This window comes from Thunnus thynnus, chromosome 8 (genome assembly GCF_963924715.1).
Source record: "Thunnus thynnus chromosome 8, fThuThy2.1, whole genome shotgun sequence".
NCBI classification, from domain to species: Eukaryota; Metazoa; Chordata; class Actinopteri; order Scombriformes; family Scombridae; genus Thunnus; species Thunnus thynnus.
The window spans coordinates 8,629,524-8,652,536 of NC_089524.1; the positions used below are offsets into that span (position 1 = coordinate 8,629,524).

Below are 23,013 nucleotides of genomic sequence, written 5' to 3' on the forward strand. Positions count from 1 at the left end.
GCTTCACTGGCTTTGTTTTGCTACATATCACAACTTTTTGACTTTGCACTACATTGTACATTATAAAGGACTTTAGTATAAAGTCAAGAGATTGTGATATATAGCACAACAAGTAAACAAAGCTCTGTAAACAGAACTGCGTTCCTGCACATGCACAGTAGCACCTGCCTTACAGGTAACTACTCTCCGGAGACTCCGGAAAACGCGATCGCTGTTAAACAGAGGCTGGAAGGACAAATAGTCCTCAAAGGTTGCTCACATACTGTACCATAGATGCCCCTTGCTTTATGTGCTATGGAAAGCTTTACAGTCTGTATCTATCTTTAGCTGGAAAAACACATATGTTGATTAACAAGAAGACCCAGGCCACCTTTATAGTGACAGAACTTTCCATGACACCCAAGTGGTTTGCGACCAGAGTTTCTATGGTCGTATTGGTGATGACCCGGGCCAATTATGGGGTCAAATCAATAACGTCATAACAGCGTTTGTTGGTGGTGTTTTTGTCATCTCAGTAGGATGGAAATTTTCTAGTATTGAATCGAGTAAAAACCTCGTGTTGGAGCTGTGCTTGCTTCATGGGATTGATAATTTGATTTTCTAAACAAGGGTTCATTCTTCTGCATCATCACCTCATTACACATGACAAGAGGTTGTGTCAGCACTCTGATGATGTCATCGGGCAGTGGGATCTCTGTTCCTGAGGGCAGGCTGTAATAGGTTTAAAGGTCATTGTTGCATTCATTATCCGTACACTGCCCTCGTCATCGCTCGAGTCAGGAGTGCGAAACTAAATTAGATCATCAATATGCGAGGTAATCCGTCCATCATCAGGAACTCAGTCTGTATGTGGTGTGTGAAGTTTTGTTCACGAATCCGACTGGTCCTGAAAAAAGGTCTCAATCTTAGGCCTGTGCAAAACCCTAGTAGTGTGTTCCTGTTACTGTTCCAACTATCCAGCAACAAACAAACCTGAAGAGACAATTTGAAAGAGCTTTATGAGGTAGGAGTGATTTGACTGACAGTGATCTCCCAGGCAACTTAAGGTGCTTTTAGACTGTGCAACAACAATGATCCTGTAAGTTTAGCGCATTGTGTCACATTGTGCGAGACGGATCTAATAAAATCTCGGTCACAATCTGTGTCAGACTGCACTATATCAGTTTGAGGCTGTCAGATTGTGCACTCAATGCATGGTGAATTGTAGCGCTATGATGTAAATAGAAAAAAGTGCATGAAAGCGGAGACACGTCATCAGCTCGTGTCATTTTTCTGCGCTGCTCATAGCGCAGAAAAATGACACCTCCATTCACCTCCATTGTTTTGGTTTTTGTGTGCTATGGCTGTTTTAAGGAGAACAAGTGTGTTTTTTCCTTAAACTTTATTCAAAAAATGGCACCTACAAAATGTCATGCCGGCCAGTGTATTCTGATTCATTTCATGTCATATTCTGATTGGTTGGTTTGTAGATGTGGGTTGTACAGTAGCAGCAGTCACATTACGACAATTTGGTCTTAAAGTTCAGACAATGTCAGAATTTTGCCTCAGGCTGTTTTTTGGTTGTCAAAGCTCCACATAAGTCGTCGGTTGACAAGTCTCACAGTGAGATCTAGGACCACCATTTTGGATTGACATCCAAAGATTTTACCACGTTTCGCTCACGATCGTCGGCTTTCATCCCAGAAAGCCCAAAAAATCATACAGTTTAAATGAGCCTTCAGGCAAACAACCCTACAACTGTCATCAGAGTCTTATTCTGAGTCTTATCTTGCTAAATTCTGAATGATGCGTGGAAATGCTTGACCGCACCACAACATTGTCAATATATAAATAGTCTACGTTGCAAAAAGGTAGAAACCCCTGCTTTAGGTACATGTTGGTTAAGATTTCCACTGAAGTTACAGGGTTTGATGTAGCACAAAATTAAAATCACAATAAAATAAAGTACCAAAGTGTCAACTCTCTGTATCGATGTTAATGACATTTACTACATATAGTATATTTATTACTATTGTTTTTTGTGTCTGTGTTTTACAAGAACCAAACAGAATTTAAGCTTGAATTTTAGATATTCAATTGTGAACCAAGGTTTTTCAATTCAAAACATATAAAATAATAATGGTTGGCATGGTTAATGCACATAATTTATATTCAAGATTTATATGGCTTTGTTTGCAAAACATCATTATTTTTTGAACATGCAAACACTGATAGGGTAATTTTGAATGGGAAGCTGTTTTCATTTTTACAAGACTTGACTTTAACATTTATAACACCTCTTCACAGCACATGTATGATTAAATGTTTGCTTTGTTAGATTGCGTCGCCCCCTCATTTACTGGCTCTAAAAGTAAGGTATTTGTCGTGACATTTGTCATACCCTTCCCGGTAACCTTGATGTGTCAGATCTGTGGAAACTATCACCTCCCACTGGGCCTCAAACTGGTACACTGGCTATTTACAGAGAAAATTGCTGGTTATGACTTAGCGAGCTGGGGGCGTGCAGGGATTGTATCTTCCAAGCCACGGTGAATTCCTGAAGAAAGAATCACAATAAAGAGTGACAAAGGGGGATTTTTCTGCATGTCTCTCTGCTCGTTGGCATCTCTATGCATATAAACAAGCCTCACAAGCACCGAAGCTGAAAGTGTGATGCAGTATCAACCAAACCAGACAAATCACAGACCACAACAAGCCGTTTATTCTTTGAATTATTTGTACTTTTCATGCCTGGACTGTACATTAAATCAGTGGTTCTGAGTTAATGTATGAATAAAACACCATCAAATGCAAGCCACTTAGATTTTTTTTTTTTGAAAGATCTGCCACTAAACCTGCCTGTCCACGCTCTCTGACTCTCTCTCTCTTTAAAATTCTGCCTACAAACCGCTTCTCTAAATCTGAATTGCTGAAATGTGGAGTTTATTATTCCACAGGAAAAGAAGAGCATGGAAACAGAATTATGCTTGCGTGAGAAAGATAGTGTTTGTGAGTTATGTGTATGTGCGCACACAAATAAATGTTTATGACTTCTTGTTTGTGTGTGTGCATGCCCTACATGTGCCTTATGTGTGTTCTGCGTAATCCAGTATATTTTATGGATGGCCCAGTTGTCTGTCTGACTGACTGAAACGGATCCAGTAGAGCGCTGTTTCTTGACTTACAATGTCTTTCTCAATATCAACCCGCTGTTTTCTTAAGAACACACATGATTGAGCTTAACTTCTCTTTCTCCCTCTATCCCTCAGCTGCAGATATGAACAGGGTGGAGTAAAATGAGGAAAATATTCTGCCTGTCTTGTAATTAATTCTCATGACATTTGGGCTTTATTGAATACCAGAAAGGGACAGTAGAAGTGGAGGATGGGAGGTGGAGATGAGGTGTTGCGGCGATATCAGCCAGCCGTTGAAATCGACCCTCAAAACTACAACATAATGACAAACCCTGTGTTTTATTTATGCGGGACACGTAACAGTGGAAAGTTATTTTAGTCATGCTGAGACAGTACATAGCCTATTATTATTTGATTTAAGTCCATTTTCCACATCAAGGCATGTTGATCCCATCCCAGAGAAGGAGAATCGCTTGGCAAACAGCATTCAGAGATCAAAAACAAAGGAAAAATCCAGGCATCTCAACATAAGAGCAGTTAAGAGCAACAAGCTTAAGTTAGCTCTGTTTGTGTCTTTTTTTTTTTGTATGAAGGTATTTAAGAGAGAGAAAGTGAAGTCCAGCCAGAGAGATGGGTTTGTTCTCATACACCGTAGTCTTGAAATCAGTGTTATACTGAAGGTTAAAAATATGCAGTATATTTATTCACAGAGCTATATATAACTGCAGGTCCTGTCCATGGAGAGGCCCTGCTAATTCATCCTGAAATGTCTATGGAGTTCTGCATTACTATCAGCAGTCAGATACACCTTTCATACTGAACTTTATTTGCTATTTATTGTCAGTAGTTATATTTATCACTGTGATGAGATAATAAAAACACAAATGCCTGTCACAGATGCCACTATAAACAAACTGCAAACACAGTCTGTTTCAGAGCTATTATTTGCCGGGGAGTTTTGACTTTTCTTCTCTCTTCCTTTAGTCATTTCTCATCCTCCCCTCCTCTGGAATTCACCAAGATTAAACTGATTGATTTTCTCTCCTCAAACCAGCACAATCCCTTCTTCAACTGCCCCTTCTCCGATCTCTCTGTCTCCCCAGACATATCCAGGTCCTGTAACGTCAATAATGTAAATGTAATCACAGCTTCTCTTCTCTTCTCTTCTCTTCTCTTCTCTTCTCTTCTTCTTCTTCTTCTTCTTCTTCTTCGGTGTAACAAATGATATGCTGCGTCACAGTAATTGCCATGCTGCAAGCTGTGATGTGGTGGTGGATAAAAAAGTGGGCAAACCGTAACCTCCAGGTATCCATGAGTCACATTACAACCGCTAATGTCAGTACGGTCTGGAAAGCACCGATTCTTTTCCCTCAAAAGACCGTGGGCTGGTTTGAATGCTGTCTTCTGTAACAGCATGCACAAATTCTTATTAGCTCCTTTATGTTGCAGTACATCAGAATAAGGTTAAGTGTAGTTTAATTTGCAGATAAAATGCTGTCAGTGTTTGGTTCTTATCATAAACCTGTACTAAGCATCATACAGATATACAACAGGATATTGCACATTGCTGAACCATTTTTCTATTTATTGCCTTGCTTCATGCATCTTCCCTCCGTTATCTCTGCCTTGCTCCTCTGGCCTCTCCCCCACTTCCCTGGGGCCAGATTCACAAAGCCTTTAGAAGCTATTTCATCTTAAAGGGAAAGGCCAGTGTTTTCCAGCGCTTGAACATGTTACCCCTCTGCCTGAGGACAGTTTGATCTGCATTCGTAAGCGTCCATTGCTGTCTGAAGGGAGCCAGAAAGAACAATAAAAAGTCTGGCGAGGCTTCTAATCTGCACTGGTGACTATAAAAGTTCCCAGGGCGAGCCTTTGGATGGGATTGATCAGTGCTATAAAATGAAACTGCTTTCTTTGTACATCCATGCGCTGGAAGAACATTAGGGTGTAAAACATGCTCTGAATGCAATCAGTATCCCACTGATACAGCAGCGTTACTCAAGAAATCCAGACTGAAGCAGTTTCTCTCTAACATATGAATATATATTTAAAAGCTATTTAAATCTGTAACTACTTACTCTTCATTTTATTGGTTTTCTCTTAGAAATAGCTTTGCTTTTAATTTGTCAAACATATGATTGTCATTTGTAGTTGACATTGTGAGTTTGTGTGATGTGCTTCTGTGTGTTACTTTGTATTATGTGCCCTGTTTGTTTTTTTGTTTCGTACTGTTCTGTTACTGTGCATATATTTTACATAATTGTGACCTTCCAAGGGACTGCAGATGAAAATAAGCTTTAAGCTTTAACTCTGGTACAGTACACAAAATGGTAACATTATGTTTAATACTGCACATGGTCTACAGTGGCCGGTTTACCATGTTCCAACTCCCTGGGCCACTTAATCTGCAAAGTATCTTAGTTTTGACTTGTGTTCCACTGAATTGAATCCAATTTTCTTGTGAAACATCACAAGGACACAAGGAAAACGTACAAACATGTATTTGAAGTTACATTAAGCCTACATTACTAACTTGTTGTTGTATACCTAAACTGTAACACACATGTTATAACCCTCTATCTCATGCACACACGATATACACGTTATGCAAGGTCAAATGTTGTTTTTTAGCACAACTTATCTGCAGATTCCTCTACATCATGTTTTTAGTGCATTTTTGCACATGCACATTAAAATTACCTTATGGCACAATCTACTGTCACAAACAACAAGAATATATGTTCAGAATAATAATAGAAAGTACACATAACCTTAGAAAAGTCCACCTATATACTCTTTCAAAACATACTTAACCTGTACATAAGCTATACATAAACTGTTGCATGAACTTAAACAATACAAACATACAGAACACAAATACCAATATGTACTTAAGTGGCTCTTACATGGTTCCTTACCAATAAAAATAAATACATAGAAAATATTTTATTTTTACAAGTAGACTATAATGCAACCTAAAAAATCTTTATATTTAAGTAAGTTGCATCAGCAAATGTGTTTTTTAAAATGATTTTATATTTACATTTGATTTACACGCAACATAACAAAGACATGACATAGATAATTATGCAGATACATACCATAATATAAAGAAAAAAAGGATTGATAATCAATTGCAGGCATGGGATGGGAATGGGGAGGGGGAGAGTTTATTGTGGGGATTGGATGGGTGATTGGGGGGTTGGTACAAGACCCGTGGCACAACAAAGGCCAGGTAATACATTAGAATCTTAAACATCAGTATGACTATAGCTTATTTCATCGGGTTCATCTGAAAAGGCTATCTATAAGGCATCGTGGTCATTAATTATACAAAGCACAGACAGCAATCATAATACCATGGGTCTACTTCTTTTGGGAATACGAGTGGGGCTAAGCAAATTGCCTAAAGGCCATAAAGCGAATAAATTAGCACATGTTTTGTAATGTAATATCGCCCAGATTATTTTTTTTACCAACAAAACAAGGAAGCCTTAATATTGGCAGCAATTATGTCTCCTCCCAGTAGGCAAATCAAATTAGTAGCGCATAACACATTAGCATCTTTTGTTTTCTTTTAAGTGCTCCTATTTTTCTGTCCTCCCTTCAGTGGTTTGATTTTGTTTTTGTTGCCCACGTCTCACAGTTCGGGGTATATTGACTACTGTAGGTACACACAATATAACAAACAAACACACACACACACGAAGAAATCAAGCAAGGAGAGGAAGGAGATAGGCATGAGCAGATACGATAGGACACACACTGTTACTCCTGAGAGGACGAGAGGGAGTAACACTGTGTGCATAAAAAAGGAAATCATAAATGATGGAGCTCACATGCTGTGTGTGTGTGTGTGTGCACGTGTGTGTTTAGCATGAGGCAATGCTTAATAAGCAGTAGAGTTAAAGTGATAGATCCTTAGGGTGGGAGATGTGCCTCATTAAAGAATTACACATTCACTTTGCTCTCACTCTCTCTCTCATTCAAAGCGAATAAAGCCTCTCTGTTTTGTTCGACACACCCACAGAGAGATGCAAGAATTGAACTTTACATAAAAAAAGCTACAAAATCTCTACTGAATAACTATCTGCATGGTTGACTTCCTGCACTCAAATTATCAACCATAACCTCTACCGAGCATCTCATCTATTGGCTGTCATGTCTGTGTTCACTGCCTGCCTGCCTGCCTATCATCATCCTGTCTGTTTGCCTGTTTCTTCTCACTTGTCTTTCTTTCTGTCTGCCTTCTTGCCTCTACACCTGAGCGAGTTTCTTCATGCAAATCTGATTAGACATCATCTGTTTATTAGTCCTCCTCTCTGCAGTGATGTTTTTGTTCCCATACTTGACCTTTCGGAAGAAGCCTCCGGCACCTCCTGCTTCATTCCTCACGTATTCAAATGAGCATTCACACACACACACACACACACACACACACACACACCACACACAGTAGACAACACCCCTATAAGCCTGTGTTGATGTACGGCCTTCAACCAATCACTTTGCCGCGTTCATCCTCTCATCCACTTCCAATCACAGTCAGCCCCTCGCTGCTTTTATACTGTGATCTTCAGCTCATTTTTTCTCTACATGTTTCCTCCAAAGGTTTTATGATTCCACTGGAGGCTATTCTTACTGTAACCTTGGTGAGCGTGACCTTGGACAGATGCTTCAATATTGCGAGTCAAAGCGTTAGTAGGTGTTATAGTCATTTGAAAACAAGCACTAGCTGTTAAACTGGATATCATTTCAGGGTCTATGTTACCTCACAGTTGATCACATGTCGAGAACGTGATGGAGATGCTACCAAGATAATCTGACCAGCCATCCACAGTTCTTCAAAAAAGACACAATACAATTTACTGGGAGATTATCCAGTTGATTAACTTGATTATGAAATTATAACATCACAATTGTCTATTATTCCAACATGTACATTTTCCTCTTCATTACAGCACTTGAATATACAATATGGTAATTTATGGTAAGCAGTATACAACCTAAGCAGCCATTCATAGCATCTTCTATTAAATTTTTTTTTTTAAATCAGTCAGGTTTATATTCAGATGTATTGATGTATTGATCAACATGTATTGATCTTTCATCCCTAATTATGAGGTGAGGGACATGAACAAATCCTTGAAGAAACATCTTACAGTTTCACCTGATGTTAATGTCATGCTTCACTGGCTAAAAGTGCATGCTTGGTTTTTAAAAAAAAAAATGTTAATTCATAATAATTCATCATTAAGGGCTCATAAACCCTGAATTGCTCAATTTTCTTTTAGTTTCACTCACTATTAAGGGTGTTGCTTATTACAGTTGAATCAGACTCTGGTTTGTTTTCCCCCTTGGTGCAATTTGTTTGGACAGATCAGAACACAGCAATCGTACCTGGGTGCAGACTAAAACCACCCTACCAAGACCCTTTAGAGGAAGTGGTCTCGGTCCAGTCATATGCAAAATCAACTGCTGTTAACAGCTAGCTGGAGACTGAATCAAGGTACAACCTGGACTAGCAACTAGTAAGTTGCCTTTTTTAATATTTGGGCTCCAGCTCCAGACACATTTACCAATGAGCAGAGTGTACATTCTCACCTGGCTTTTAGTAATATATTTTGGTTCGCTTGAGTGACCAGAGTAAATTAACTACAGTATTGGTTTGAAAACACCCTGACACTTGATGACATCCAAGTCTATGAGGCTTCCTCTCAGTAGAAACGGCCTCTGACACAGATCATGTCCTGGTAAAATCTGAACAATGTGTGCCCTAGTTTAAAATTAACATTAGAGGGGCTGCCAAAAAATCCGTCTCTCCCTTCAAAATGATTTATTATCCAGTAGCTTCAGATCAACTACAAGTTCTCATTTTTCCATTCTGAGATAAGGAGCCTCAATTACCAACCAGGGACACAAGGATGATTTTATAGATTCTCATCTCAATGAGTAAGTTGTCTAATGAAAACTTGTGCATAAATAAGAAGATAACAGCAGTGAAGAATATTAAGAGAAACAGTGGAAAGCTGAGCTGCTTTCATTGCCAAGTGTTTTGCAATTGCTAATACACATTTTTGAAAACTAGGCTCATTTTCTCAAAACACATAACACATTTCACAAAAACACACACCCAAAGCGAAAAACACCTAATATATCCTGCAAAATGAAGCACTGCATTCAAAACTATATAAACACTTATCAAAATAAAACTTGTGCGCCAAATGGCACACACTTCATCCATATTACGAGATTTTTATTGAAAGCAACTTTCATCTTTGGTTGGCGTTGTCATAATAAGAGTTCTGTGTGTAGAGGATTCTGCAGATTGTTCAAGTCTACAGAAATTTGTGCAGAAACACTGTTGAAACATAACTTTTTTTATTTTTCTCCACAACAAATCAGTGCAACATATGCACAGCACATACAGAAAAGAAAATTTTGAGAAAAAAATATACAGAAAAAACACACACACACAAAAAAAAAAAACAGGAAGGAAAAATACTTAGGTTGCATCTCACCACCTAGCTGCTTCTGGCCACAGCAGCTCATCAATATCACAGGCAATATCTTCCCCAGCTAGACATTGAGAGAAGAAGCGCCTTGAGTGTCGTATCCAGCCCTGGAGATCACCCACGTCAATATCATCACATGCCTGTTCCATTGCCTGCAGAAGAGGCATGCACACGTAGGGCTGATGGTCATACACCTTCCACCACCATGCTGAAAAGAACTCCTCAATTGGATTGAGAAATTGAGAGTAGGGTGGAAGGTATTGAACAAGAAATTATGGGTGGTCAACAGACCAGTTTTGGACCACGGCTGCACAATGGAAGCTGACATTGTCCCAAACTACAACATATCTGTGCTGCTCTGTGTCATCCATATGGTCCACCTGGTATGGTGGACCATATGGATGGCTGTGCAAAATGTTGTGCAGTCTGTCCAAAAATGTGGGTACATGGGCTGTGTTGTATGGATGAAAGTTGGCATGGCGGTGGAGGACACCATAATGCTTGATGGCGGCACACATTGTGATGTTGCCGCCATGTTGGCCAGGAACATCTACAATGTCCTGTGAGGTTGAAGCCAGCCTCATCTATGAAAATTAACTCATGTGGGATCACATTAGCTTCCATTTCCAGTGCTCTCTGTAAACAAAAAGCAATTTTTAAAAAAATGAGTTACTATCATAATAATAGTCAATAGCGTACTGTAGTCAATCTTGTACTTACATCCACATATTCATGTCTCAGATCTTTTATTCTTTCAGAATTTCTCTCAAAAGGCTCCCTGCTAAGCTGCTTCATGCGCACTTGGTTTCTATGCAGAATACAGGACAATGTGGACATGCTGACTTCCCGGATGTTGTTGAAAATTGTGTTGTCCCTTCTGATGTGGCTTTAAATCTAATTGCATTATTTGCCAAAACCAAGTTAATTATTGCTGCTTCCTGTGCCTCATTGAACATTTGAACCCTTCCACCATTATGTCTCCTGTTTCTCAGTCCTTTAGAAAAACCAAAAGTTGGGCTGGACTCTCTGTTCAGCTTCTCTCATTGTCAGCCCATGGTTCATAACATTGTCGACTAACATTGCCCTGATTTCATCAGGAAGTTGTTTTCTTCCTTGTCCTCTTTGTCCTTGTCACCCCCCCCCCCTCCAGCTTTACCCCTACCTCTCACTCTTCCTCCCCCTCTCACTCTCACCCTCCCTCTGCCTCTTCCTCTCGCTGCTCTGTTGGCTTCCACTGTCGTTGTAAAAAGGTACTCACCTGTGGTCTTTTTACAGCGCTTATCCTGATTGATGAGTCGACAATTCAGGTGGCACGTGTATTGGCCAGTTGTTCCACTGGTGTGGCATTTTAAATCGCAGTGTTTTGAAACGGCAAACAAGTGACTTAATTTTTGATTCCTGTGTCTTATGTAAAGAACCGTGTGCCATGTTGAATTGCACGTTGGGTGCAAAGCATAAAAATGTGTTTAGAGTTTTGGAGACTTGAGCTGAGGTTTTGCTCTTTGACTGTCAGTTTCAGTAATTGTGCTTTGTGTCATTTCAGTGTGTTAACAGTTGAAAAAAACTGTAAGATAATAGCATGTTCACGACATAGTCATTGTCATTTACTATTTACAGACTTTCACAGTACACAGCCTGTTTTCTTTCTTTCTACCTTTTTATAATATGATTCTGATAAGTGCTTGCTAAAGGTATAATCTAGAGCTCTACCATGCTCTACCTGCTCTCAGTGTGTGTGTGTGTGTGTGTGTGTGTGTGTGTGTGTGTGTGTGTGTGTGTGTGTGTGTGTGTGTGTCTGTATGGGTGTGACTTAGCCTCCTTTTGGGGACACATTTCAGACTCAAGACCAGTTGATTGGGGACAGCTTGCCCAACTGGGGACACAAGACATGTCCCCAATCAGGAAAAAGATGATTTTTGGATCAGTGGTTAAGCTTAGGGTTAGACTTAGGGTTAGTGTTAGGGTTAGACATGTAGTGGTTATAGTTATAGTTATGGTTAGGGTAAGTCTCCAGGAAATTAATTTAAGTATCCCCCAGAGCGAGTGCAAAAAGACAGAGTGCATTAATGATCGTGTCTGATATCAGGTGCCTGTGGTGTATTGTACAGAACTGACAGTTGAGGCCCCAATTATGCCAAATCTTGTTGCTCCTCAATTTGTATGTATACAACAGACATTCATTCACACACACACACACACACACACACACACACACACACACCACACACACACACACACACACACACACACACACACACAAAGGGGGGAGGTGACCTTGAAAAGCGTCTGGAGAGCTGATGTGTGTGTGTGTGTGTGTGTGTGTGTGTGTGTGTGTAGGTGTGTAAATGTATCCCTAGCATTTACAGCTGAATCAGTAATGAGCATTTCATTACTTCAGCCTCAGTTCCCCTGGGAGGAAATGCAGACACACACACACACACACACACACACACACACACACATATACATATACTATATATTTATTTTCACCTTTGCTGTCGGTTCCCTTTTCAACTTTCACTCATCAGATCTTGTTTCCCTGACTTCCTTTCATCTTTCCATCCATACGGACAAACACACAAGCATACATTCAATGAACATAAACACATAAATATTTGAGCTACCTGCGGTTACCTTCTAAGGCAAGACAAGACCGTACAAATGCTTCTCTTCCCTGTTAACACATTAAAATCATTTAGTTCTGCTTTGCTCGTAAGTTTGCCCGATCAAAGCATAACTATCGTGTTTCTGTGACACACACTGTGTTTACAGAACCACACACACACAGCGCATACACAGTATTGTCTGCTGCGATTAGAAAGATGCTGTGTTGTCGGTAGGGTTTTGTTTCAGATGGCAGACTGGAGGAATGCATGAAAGAGCATTAAACACAGTTATGCTGAGGTTTGTGTGTTGCATATTTTCTGGAACGGATGGTTTGGGATTGGTTGCTACAGATCAGGCTGGAATGTCTGACTGTTTCAGTGGATTAAATGAGCCACAGGTGCAAATGATGAAAGTGAGTTTGGCTGAATTTTGAGATTGAATGTTTTCAATGATACAAAAACATCATCAAACACACAACAATAGGAATTTACAATTTAACAGAATTCACCTTAGCTAGTTTTATCTGAATGTTGGTGTATTAAATACAAATATATCAACATTAGATTAGCAAAAAGTAGCAATTTTCTTCAAAATGTATAGTATTTTTAGCAAAGACAACAACTTTAGGCTGTTTGATATCTACTCTCATTTATGATTGACACAGGTAAGCATTCAATAATTCAACATAATCAAAGTTGTATTTAATAAAATAGCGAAACCAAATTAAATACAACAATCAGATTTAAGAAAGAAGATTTAAGATTTAAGAAGAATTAAGAAAAATCCTGCTAAATTTGTTTCTATAAAAGACGGAAAACTTGTGACTGAATTCAATATAAAAGTTTTAATATTTTTTTCTTACTCATCTCAAAACTATGTCTTTTTTTGGGGACAGTTTATTAGTCTAATAACAACAAGAACGTCACAATAAAATAAAGTATCCAGATTTATTTTTCCCAAATGACATCATAACATTCCTGACAACGTTCCTCACACAACTGTAAGGCGTCTGTCTGTCTCTTTTGAGACTAAAAACATCCTCGAAATCTGTGTGTGTGTGTGTGTGTGTGTGTGTGTGTGTCTGTGTGTGTGTCTGTGTGTGAGAAAGAGAGAGATGCACTTACTGCTTGGCAGCCAGTCTGCTTCCTGTGGGTCACCGCAGCTCTGATTTATGGCTGTGCTCCACCTGCCTGGGACCCTAACTGTCACCCCTGGACCACCGCTTCGCTCGAATCTAATTCCATTTTTATCTTATTATTTTGGAAAAGTATCTTAATTACAAGTCAACGGTGAAGAAGACACATTTATTTGTTTGGAAAGGAGGGGATGATGGATCACAGTCCTCTTGTTTTCACCAGCCATTATAATAGCAGCGACCATTTGTGTCCCTTCTTGTAAACTGTCAGTTAAGCTCTGCTGGGGATGCAAAGCGTGGAGCGAACGGAGCTGTCGGCTTTTTATATGTCTGGCGTTCATGAAAAAAAAAAAGGCAGAAACTTTTGGCTGAACTGAAATAGTACTAACCTGTACACTCCAATCTACAAATGCAATTCACTGACAGCATCCTTCAAATGTCACTCCCGCATTCTTATCACACACGTACACACTCATTACTCATTGCAGGAAAGGTTAAACTACCCCATGAGTGTGACCAGTGACATTGTTCATCATTCATGTCTGGCTGTGTGTTTGTGTGTGTGTGTGTGTGTGTGTGTGTATTTCTTGCCAATCTGCCATATGTGACATGTTCTGGATAGTTGCTAAGAGACAAACATGCCGGAGGGCACGTAGGAGGAGACTGCATGTTGTCACCCGCTTTAGAGCACACACACACACACACACACACACACACACACACACGGACAAGCATATGCACACACAAAGCAACAGCCTTTCAAATAGAAGTTGGAGCGACACTAATGTAAGATATTCAGTCTAATTATAATCCTCATGGTATTGGACTAGTGCTAAAGCAGAAAACGCATTAATGGTTTTTATTAATGGTTACATCCTTTATCAATCTATTGCTGCTTCAACCCTCTCAAATATGAACATCTGCTGCTTTATATCACTGCATACTGAGTGTCTTTGAGTTTCGGGCTGTTAGTCAAAACAATCATTTGAAGACATTACATTGGGCTTTAGAAAATTGTGATTGGAAATTTCAATTTTTTGGGGGACATTTTATACATTAAATGAATTGAATGAACAATTCAACTTCATTTAGACAACATCAATCATATAAGGTTGTCACATTGTACGAGACGCCTATAAACTCTTGGTCACAATCTGTCAGACTGCACAATATCATTTGTTAAATTGTGCGCTCAATGCACTGAATTGTAGCACCAGGATGTAATCTGATGCTTTTGATGTATTTGAAATCTAAAGTCACACAAACTGCTTTTTTTGTTTTACTTCCATCATTTTGGTTTTTGTGTGTCATGTACATATTAATGAGAACAAGTGTTTTCCCTAAACTTTATTCAATAAACTACAAAATGTTTACGAAATTACAAATTACAAGAAATCACACCGTCCTGTGTATTCAGTGTCATTTCAAGGAATATCCTGATTGGTTTGTTTGTAGTCGTGGGTCGGAATTGAAGACTTACATTTCTGGCATTCTTTCGGACTTAAATTTCAGACGTTGTCAGAATTTTGCCTCGGGCTGCCTTTGGTCACCAAAATGCTGATCAAAGATTTTACCACATTTCTCTCACAATTGTCAACTTTTGTATCAGAAAGCCCAAAATCTGACAGTGTAAAGGGATCTCTAGTCTGCTCTCCTGCCAACTACTCCGGTCTGAATCTTCATTCATCAATAAATCAAAAAGTAGTATGTTATTTATTTCTTGTTACCTATTTCAAAACTTTTTTCATATCTATCTAGCAGCTATTTGTAACCGTTTTTATACTATTTTCCTATATTCCTCTAAAATCATAATTTCATAGCACAATGTAACTCCGGATGTTAGAGTAATAACTCACACACCCTGCTAGTGCTCCTCCTCCTTAAAGTATTTTTTAGGCACTTTATGCCATTAAAATAGGACAGAAGAGAGGTGACAGGAAATGAGGACAAAGAGAAAAAGAAGGAATGACATGCACTTGGCCCCAATTAAAAACAATCCGGAGACACATACCAATATATGGTATGTAACCATACCATATAACCAACCAATATATCAATCACTAAGCCACCGGGACAATTCTTTATGTTTATTTTGTCTAATCAAAGGGACAAAATAAATCTACTTGCCATTGTCCATCTAAACTATCTCACATGAAGAACATAAAGGAAGGTGAGAGTGAGAGACATGAATGAATTTCATGTCATAGCATGACTTCATCACACCACACTTGTTGTTAGGGAAAAGCAATAATATTATGATCCATTTCTAAGGGGTTCACACCAGATGTGACACACGGTTTTAAGTTCTGATGGGAACAGATGGACACAAAACAGACCACACACACACATGCAAACATGCACACACACACACACATTGACACAGCTATGAACTCAGGGTAGAATATTGCTCCATGCAGCTATTTGTCAAGACAGCACACAATAAAGGACAGATGCTTAATTGGTAAATATTCTGCTGTGACTAAATCATCTAAATCATTAACACGCACAAAAACAAAAACACATCACACATCGTCTCTCAGACAGATTTGCCTCAATATGCTTTGTTTTCGCACTGTCTGCGCTTTGGGTTTCAAAGCTTTGTGTGTGTGTGTGTGTTCAGTTGTATATTTATATGGGTGTTTTCCTAATTTCTGTATCATTATGCCAGATAATAGTTGTGCGAGTGTGTGAACGTTAACGACTTACCTCATTCCTCAGCTCCTGAAAGAGGCTCTTTGTCTATTGTACTGAAGGACAATGTCTATTGTAAGACAGAATCAGATTTCTGCCCAAGCAAGTGTGTGTCTGTCTGTGTGTGTGTGTGTGTGTGTGTGTGTGTGTGCGTTTAGCCAGTGGCACAGTCTGTCACTACATGAAATACGTGCACATACGCATTGAAAACGTGCACACACACACTGCTTGTGTGATTTGCAGGAAGGCTTAGATTCAGAGCACAACCTGGACCTACATAAGTCTACGGTGTTGTCCTTTCAAAGATGAAGACACACTTATTATTATTATTAATTGTAGTTGGTCTTTTAGCCTGTGATCAGCCATGGGTTGCTGCCAATAGTGATGAAATTTATGATTTTTTCATCCACATCGTGCACAGCTTCCAATCTATACAAGATAACAGAAGGTCTGCATTTAATACTCAACCTGAAACAACTTCCGGGTGCACTGAAATGATTTTACTCGCACACACAAGTAGCTTATATCCCATCGTGTGTGAAAGTGGTGGGGTGTGAACATTTTCAGTGTATGTGCACATTTTCAGTGCGTATGTGCACATTTTCAGTGCATGTGTGCCTGTTGTTAATGTGTATGTGCACGTATTTCAGTGTTTTCAGCCTAATCGCCCTCCCATATGTCTCCCTCCTGTCCTGATCCACTCATTTACCTGAGTTCCTCCCATGAGGGGCCTGGAGAACTGCCAACACACACACACACACACACACACACACACTCACACCACGTACACTAACACATGCATGCATATCAAAGCAGTATAGCAGCTGGTGAAGTCCGGCCGTATGCCCATTAAATGAAGCAACATCGCACACATCTGTGTTTGTGTGTGTGTGTTTGTGTGTGTGTGTGTGTAAGGTAACAGTATTCACAAACAGTGGGAAGCTGCGGTGGGTGGGGTAAAATCTATAAATCTTTCAGGTCTGAACAACAACAAAACAGCCATAAATAATGTAAAACTTGTGCAATCATGAGACTAAAAGAAATGCCAGAAATGACTTCAACAAATCTTGACTCTTAGTTTGTGGACTTATTTATCTATACAGATATTTTTAAACTAGATATTTCTAAATGATTGCAAACCCTGAACTGGTTTTGATTCATTTAATTGATCTTTGCAGACACTTAAACTGCCTCAAATGTGGGCTCAATGCTTGTAACTAGATTAATCAAGTATTGTATTTCCCATGTTTTAGATTATAGGAACATAATAATAATAATAATAAAAGACATCTTTATTTGCAGAGCTTTTTTAAATGTGTTTTACAGAGGGTAACAATAATAAAAAACAAATGGAAACACTTGATCAGATTAAAAATTAAATAAGGTGACACAAAATTCATGAATAAAATAATAAAGTAAAAACGACAATAATAAGCTATATAATATTATGTGCTGTTATATCTTTTGCTTCTCTTTCTCCTCATTTGTTCAGGTGAAGGGACAGGTGATTCCTCCAGTGGTCATAGTCCAGTGAAGAAGGACATGGCTCCCCCTCCTCCTCCTCGTCGCCCCGTCCCTCCTCATCACGTCTCTCCTCCACAGGTAGGTCATGATCATTCCTCTTTTCACTTTACAATCGAGTAATTGGTGGATTGATTCTTTATTTTTGTCTATTTTGGTCAAAACAAATAATAATACAAACTGAAAACAGAAATGTTTTCATAGACACAAAATAATAACAGAGATCTAACAGAGATGATGGCAGTGACTGAGAAGGTTTAGGGTAGAGTTCAGTCGTTGTCCAAAAACTATTAAAAACATCTCAATGATTCACACTGTTGCACTGGGTGACGTGTTCCTTCGCCCTGTCGAGTTTGGTGACAGTAGTTTAGAAAACGGCTCCAAAGACTAATAATAGCGATCACATTCTCAGTCTCCACAGATAGCTCAGTGTAAGGCAGACACCCACCGCACATGCATGGGAACAGATTTCTGTTTACAGCACTTCGTCAGCTACATATCACAACCTCTCGACTTTGTACTCAAGTTCTTTGAGAAATTTACAATGTAGTACAACAACAGAGGTCTGCAGCACAGACACATAATATATATCAGGCTTTGGATACACACACAATACCTGTAAGTAGATCCGTTCATTCTTGGTTTGGCTCCAAACATGAGATTAGTTGAAAAATACAGAAAATTGTCAGCCGTATCCTTTAAGCCAAACCACCTTGGGATACACTGACATTTGTACAGACATGTAAATATATGTACATACAGATACACATGTACACATGCATACATGCACTCACAGTACATATACACACAGACATTGATACACACATAAAGACTGGTACCTTTTATCAGTCAATCAACAGAATAACAAATTAAACTGATATTTATTATACTGTATATTTCCTCACTTCCTCACTCTATTCATCTATTCTTCCTTCAGTCTAGTCCACGCTCACTGTGTATTGTAATGCATATTCTCCCTCAGGTGGCCGTCAGAGGCTCAGCCAACACGTTGACTGCGGAGCCCTCACCTTTGACCCTGGCGACCCTGCTGTTCCTGCTGCTGTCACCATGGGAACCCCGCTGACCATCCAGAAACAGATCCTGAGACAAGACTAAGACAGAAAGACTGAGAGACAACCACACACGCTGTATGTTTTGTGGTTATTTGGTGTTTGAAATGTCTGTAAGCGCAGCTCAACACTGATTGTTTCTTTGCGGACGACGAGGGAGGACGAGCTGTTGATTTATCACAGTTGCAGGTTGCGCAGTGAGCATTTTTGTATTACCTGTACTGACCTCTTATGTGTATGTGTTTATTTGTATTTAACTTTGATACGTTAGAATTGCACATCACCACTGACTTTTTTTGAAGAGAGATGTAAATACAAATATATATATTATATATTTATATAAAGAGTTTCTATAGATAACAATGGTTTGATGTGTAAATAGAGATTAATATAGAACAGAGCAGATTGACTTGGATGTTAAGGGATGTTTGGTTTGGTTTGACCTTTACATTATGTATCCCCCGCAGAGATAAGATTCACGACAGCTATAGTTCAAACTGAAGGCTGCACTGTTAAGCAGTGGACTTATAGTGAAGGCGAACTTGTGAGGATTTTTTAATGTTAAAGAAAACTCAGCACAAAGAGCTAAACACAGGCTGGAAAAGGACGTTTTTTCAATTGGCAAAACAACAAGTTATGTGATTCTTCAGACTACTTACAGATGGTCATCCAACACACTGAAGAACTTGACAGTTTGGCATGTAAACCTGTGCGGACGAGGCCATCCAGCACTTTTTTTTTTTTTTTTAACACAAACAAGCTGGGTAATTTTCATTCCTCAGCAAGTATGCTTTGATTTTAACTGCTATTGCTCAAAATTCAAATTCCTCCAAAGTCTTGGAGGTTATGGGAACAATGAGTTAAGATGACTGTCCTCCCAAGAGCTGTAAAAGCTCTATAGGAAAGGATTTAACAGCTTTCATTTCAACTTCAGTTCCATTTGTAAAACATATTATCCCTCTCAGCGGAAAACTCTCTTAAAGGGGACGTATCATGCACATTTTCAGGACTATATTTTTATTCTAGGACTCTACTGCAATATCGTTAATGTACATGATTTACAGTTCAGAAAACTCCTTATTTATCTTATACTGGCTCTTTATGCAGCCCCTCAGTTCAGTCTCTGTCTGAAACAGACTGTTTTAGCTCCTGTCTCTTTAAGGCCCGCCTCCTGATGAGCCCACTCTGTTCTGATTGGTTATCTCCGGCGGCTATGTAAACAAACAACAGTTGTAGGATTTAACATTTTTTCCTCGTTCTTTGCTCAAAATGTCAACTTCTGAAATGCATCCATACATGTTTGAGCTGAATCTGATCCAAAATAATAATAATAAAAAAAGGCTATTTGTGAGCTTGCACGAATAATCTGACGTCATCACGAAGAGGAAGTAGAGGTAACTTTGCAAACGGAGCGTTCCAAACAGGCTGAAGCCCCAAGTTTTGACTTGAAGGTGACATTTTTTATATACATTCACCTCAAGGTTTGGAACTTTGACCATGTTCAACATCTGACATTATAACAGTATATAAATGACAGAAAATCACAAAAAAGCATAATATGTCCCCTTTTTAAAAAAGTATACAAAACAACAAAAAGCACCTCAAAACACTAAACTGTCGTGTGATTTCATGTCCAAACGTATTCATTTAAATTGCGATGACATCATACGCAAGACATCCAAGAAAAATGTAGTTAATACTTTTTCTAAGTCTGATACACGTGTCATCGGCTCGTCTCAGTATTCAGTGAAGACAAGAGAAGGGAGTGTCAAGAGAGTGATCATCGCACAGCTGAGCTCAGGTCCAAACATGTGAATTAAATGTAATTCATATTAATTAGGATTATCAAGTCCTCCTGGCTCTCTGTTGAGTCTCAAACCCCCCAAACTGTGCACAACAGCAGGACAGACAACTGGAATACTGATTAAATAAATTCAAAAGGGCTGCAGATGAACCAGCTGAAGGCCACTTTATGCATTTCTGTCAGTGGGTGACTGACTTTCTTCTCAGAGGTGTCACACTGTGCTGCATGTTTTAACCAACTCAGATGTGTGGAAGACCAAGAATACATGTTTCTCAGAGGTTTCACGCTGTATATTAAATCCTTTTTGTCCTTGATCTGTCCTGGAAATTAGTAAAACTCATAAATGCGTCTACATTTTCATCACCTGAGGCAGTTTATTTATGAAGGATAGTGACTGACAGATGAGACAACGTAAGAAATGCTATTAAGAGTTTAAGAGTGTGAGATATCTGGGCAGTGAGCCCAAATACCATGTCAGCTAGCGGGATGCTTTTTATAACATAATCTGTCAAACAAATGTGCTATTATTTGATTACTATTTAAACGTTATACCCAAATGAGATTTTGGACTCAAGCCAGACCTTCCATTCCTCACAGCTCTTTCAAGGCGACCTCGTGCATAAACAAACCACTAAAACACACACACACACACACACACACACACACACACACACACACCATAACCATTAATAAGATGAGTGGATATGGATAATGGGTGGATGTGCGCTATTTTATTGTTTTTTCTGTTGTCAACATGACTCTGGAGGAGATTTTAAAAATACAAAAAAATATATTTTCATATATTTTATATGCTTATAAGCTTTGTTTTATTTTTTCTCATAAAATAGTGGACATTTGACGCTTTCTTGGGCAATAATTCAAAGGAAAATCATCTGGAAATTGAAGATAAAATTAATAATTCTGTGTTATTCTGTGGATACTCACCTTCATTTGGGAGCTGCAAACTGCTATCTATGGATTGCAAGCTAAAATCTTTTGTATTGAAGGAAGTGTGAATCTTTCAGAGCATATTTGTACCTGAGCTTGAGCAATGTTTTTCATATCAAAGTGTTAAAAAATTTGCTTACTGATGTTCCTCTAGTGCTGTGCTGTCCTAATGGTTCTCAACATGTGTGTTGAGGCACGCCGGTGTGCTGTGTCATTGTTAAACAAAATCATTAAATGTACTTTATCCAAGTTTTAATACTTCTCTTTGTTTAGAAATTCTTAACTTTTTGTTGTAATGTAGCCGTACAGTATGCAGAGCCACCAGGACGCAACAAACAACCAGTTAGCAGCTATGGTTTCTCTCATCACACTCTGAAAACCACTGTGCTAATGTAAACTAAACCCGTGACTCTCATGTAAAACTAAAATAAACCTTCTGTAATAATACACTGTGTCCTGCCACTCTGTTGTGTCTTGTAATATCCTCAGTAATAAAATGTGTTTTCAAATATATATCATACTTTGTCTTTCATATATTGTGTCTCGGTGGAAGATGCCTGTGGGAGCAGAACTGAAACAAGATGAAAGACTGCAAATATGATCTCCAACAATTAAGCCTTGGCAATTCAGCCGTATCTTGATTCAGTCAGTTGCGGTTTTAGTGCAGCATCAATAGTACCAATGTTAATAATGATAATCAGAGTCTAAGGATAGAGGGTGTTGTATGCTGTGGTAGCAGTGGTAAGTCAATAGTGGCCCAATCCATCCCTCCAGCAAAAGTATTTGGCCCCCTGATGAAAGCTGAAGGTTTGATTTTTATATCATGTTTCACATTTCTACTGATAAAATACATTAAATCTCAATGAATAAAACGTTGTTCCATCATATACTGCTGACATACCAGGAGATGCATTATAATCATGTGCTATTTGAACAGTGTGTGCTGCTGAAATTAAATCTAATAAGCCTTCCAGAAATAACATTTTAATATGTGAATTATAAAACTGTTAACTGTAGCCTCTTGGACCAGAACACATTTATTCTTCACAAACACAAACAGGTGGCAGTCTTACAGAAATGGTGTGTCTATGCTGGTTTTTTTTTCCTGGGCTACAAGAATAGAACTTTCAATCAAGCATAAATGACGCAGGCCACTGTTTATCATGTTTAGATAACCAATAAAATGCATCTATTGTCTCCAAGTGCAATGCAGAACATCACATATGAGAAATCTTTAGCCAAATGAGGATCAAAATAAGCTGTATGGACTGCATCTCCACTGTGCTGGTTAACGGACCCCAATGAAAACTCCTGAAAATACTGAACCTAATTGAACCTAATTGTTGACCACTGCCTTCACAATTTTTCTTAAAACAATAGTCAGGTGCCCAAATGAACATTGACACAGGTTTTGTTTACTGTAATCATCCCTCCTGTTCATACTGACTATTGGAAGATCCCCTTCAAATTTGTTTATAATGTAATCTGCTCTTTTAATTAAATTAAAAGTTTATCTGAAGATAATATGAGGCTTTAGTTGTCTGAGTTAGTCAAATAAAGTGGAATCTTCCAGATTTACAGTATTTCTAGTAAAAAAGAAAAAAAAAAT

At 38.8% G+C, this 23,013-nt stretch overlaps 1 protein-coding gene across 2 annotated transcripts in view; it reads left to right on the top strand.

The window, feature by feature from the left end:
• The window catches only part of LOC137187455 (glypican-5-like), a 60,213-nt gene extending 38,362 nt beyond the window's left edge, over positions 1–21,851 (top strand). For both annotated transcript variants that reach the window (XM_067596345.1, XM_067596344.1), the window contains 2 exons: positions 17,554–17,663; positions 18,565–21,851. In XM_067596345.1, coding sequence (XP_067452446.1) covers positions 17,554–17,663; positions 18,565–18,666 — 212 coding nt within the window. In that variant the 3' untranslated portion in view covers positions 18,667–21,851. The remainder of the gene's footprint in view (positions 1–17,553; positions 17,664–18,564) is intronic.
• Positions 21,852–23,013: the final 1,162 nt, after the last annotated feature.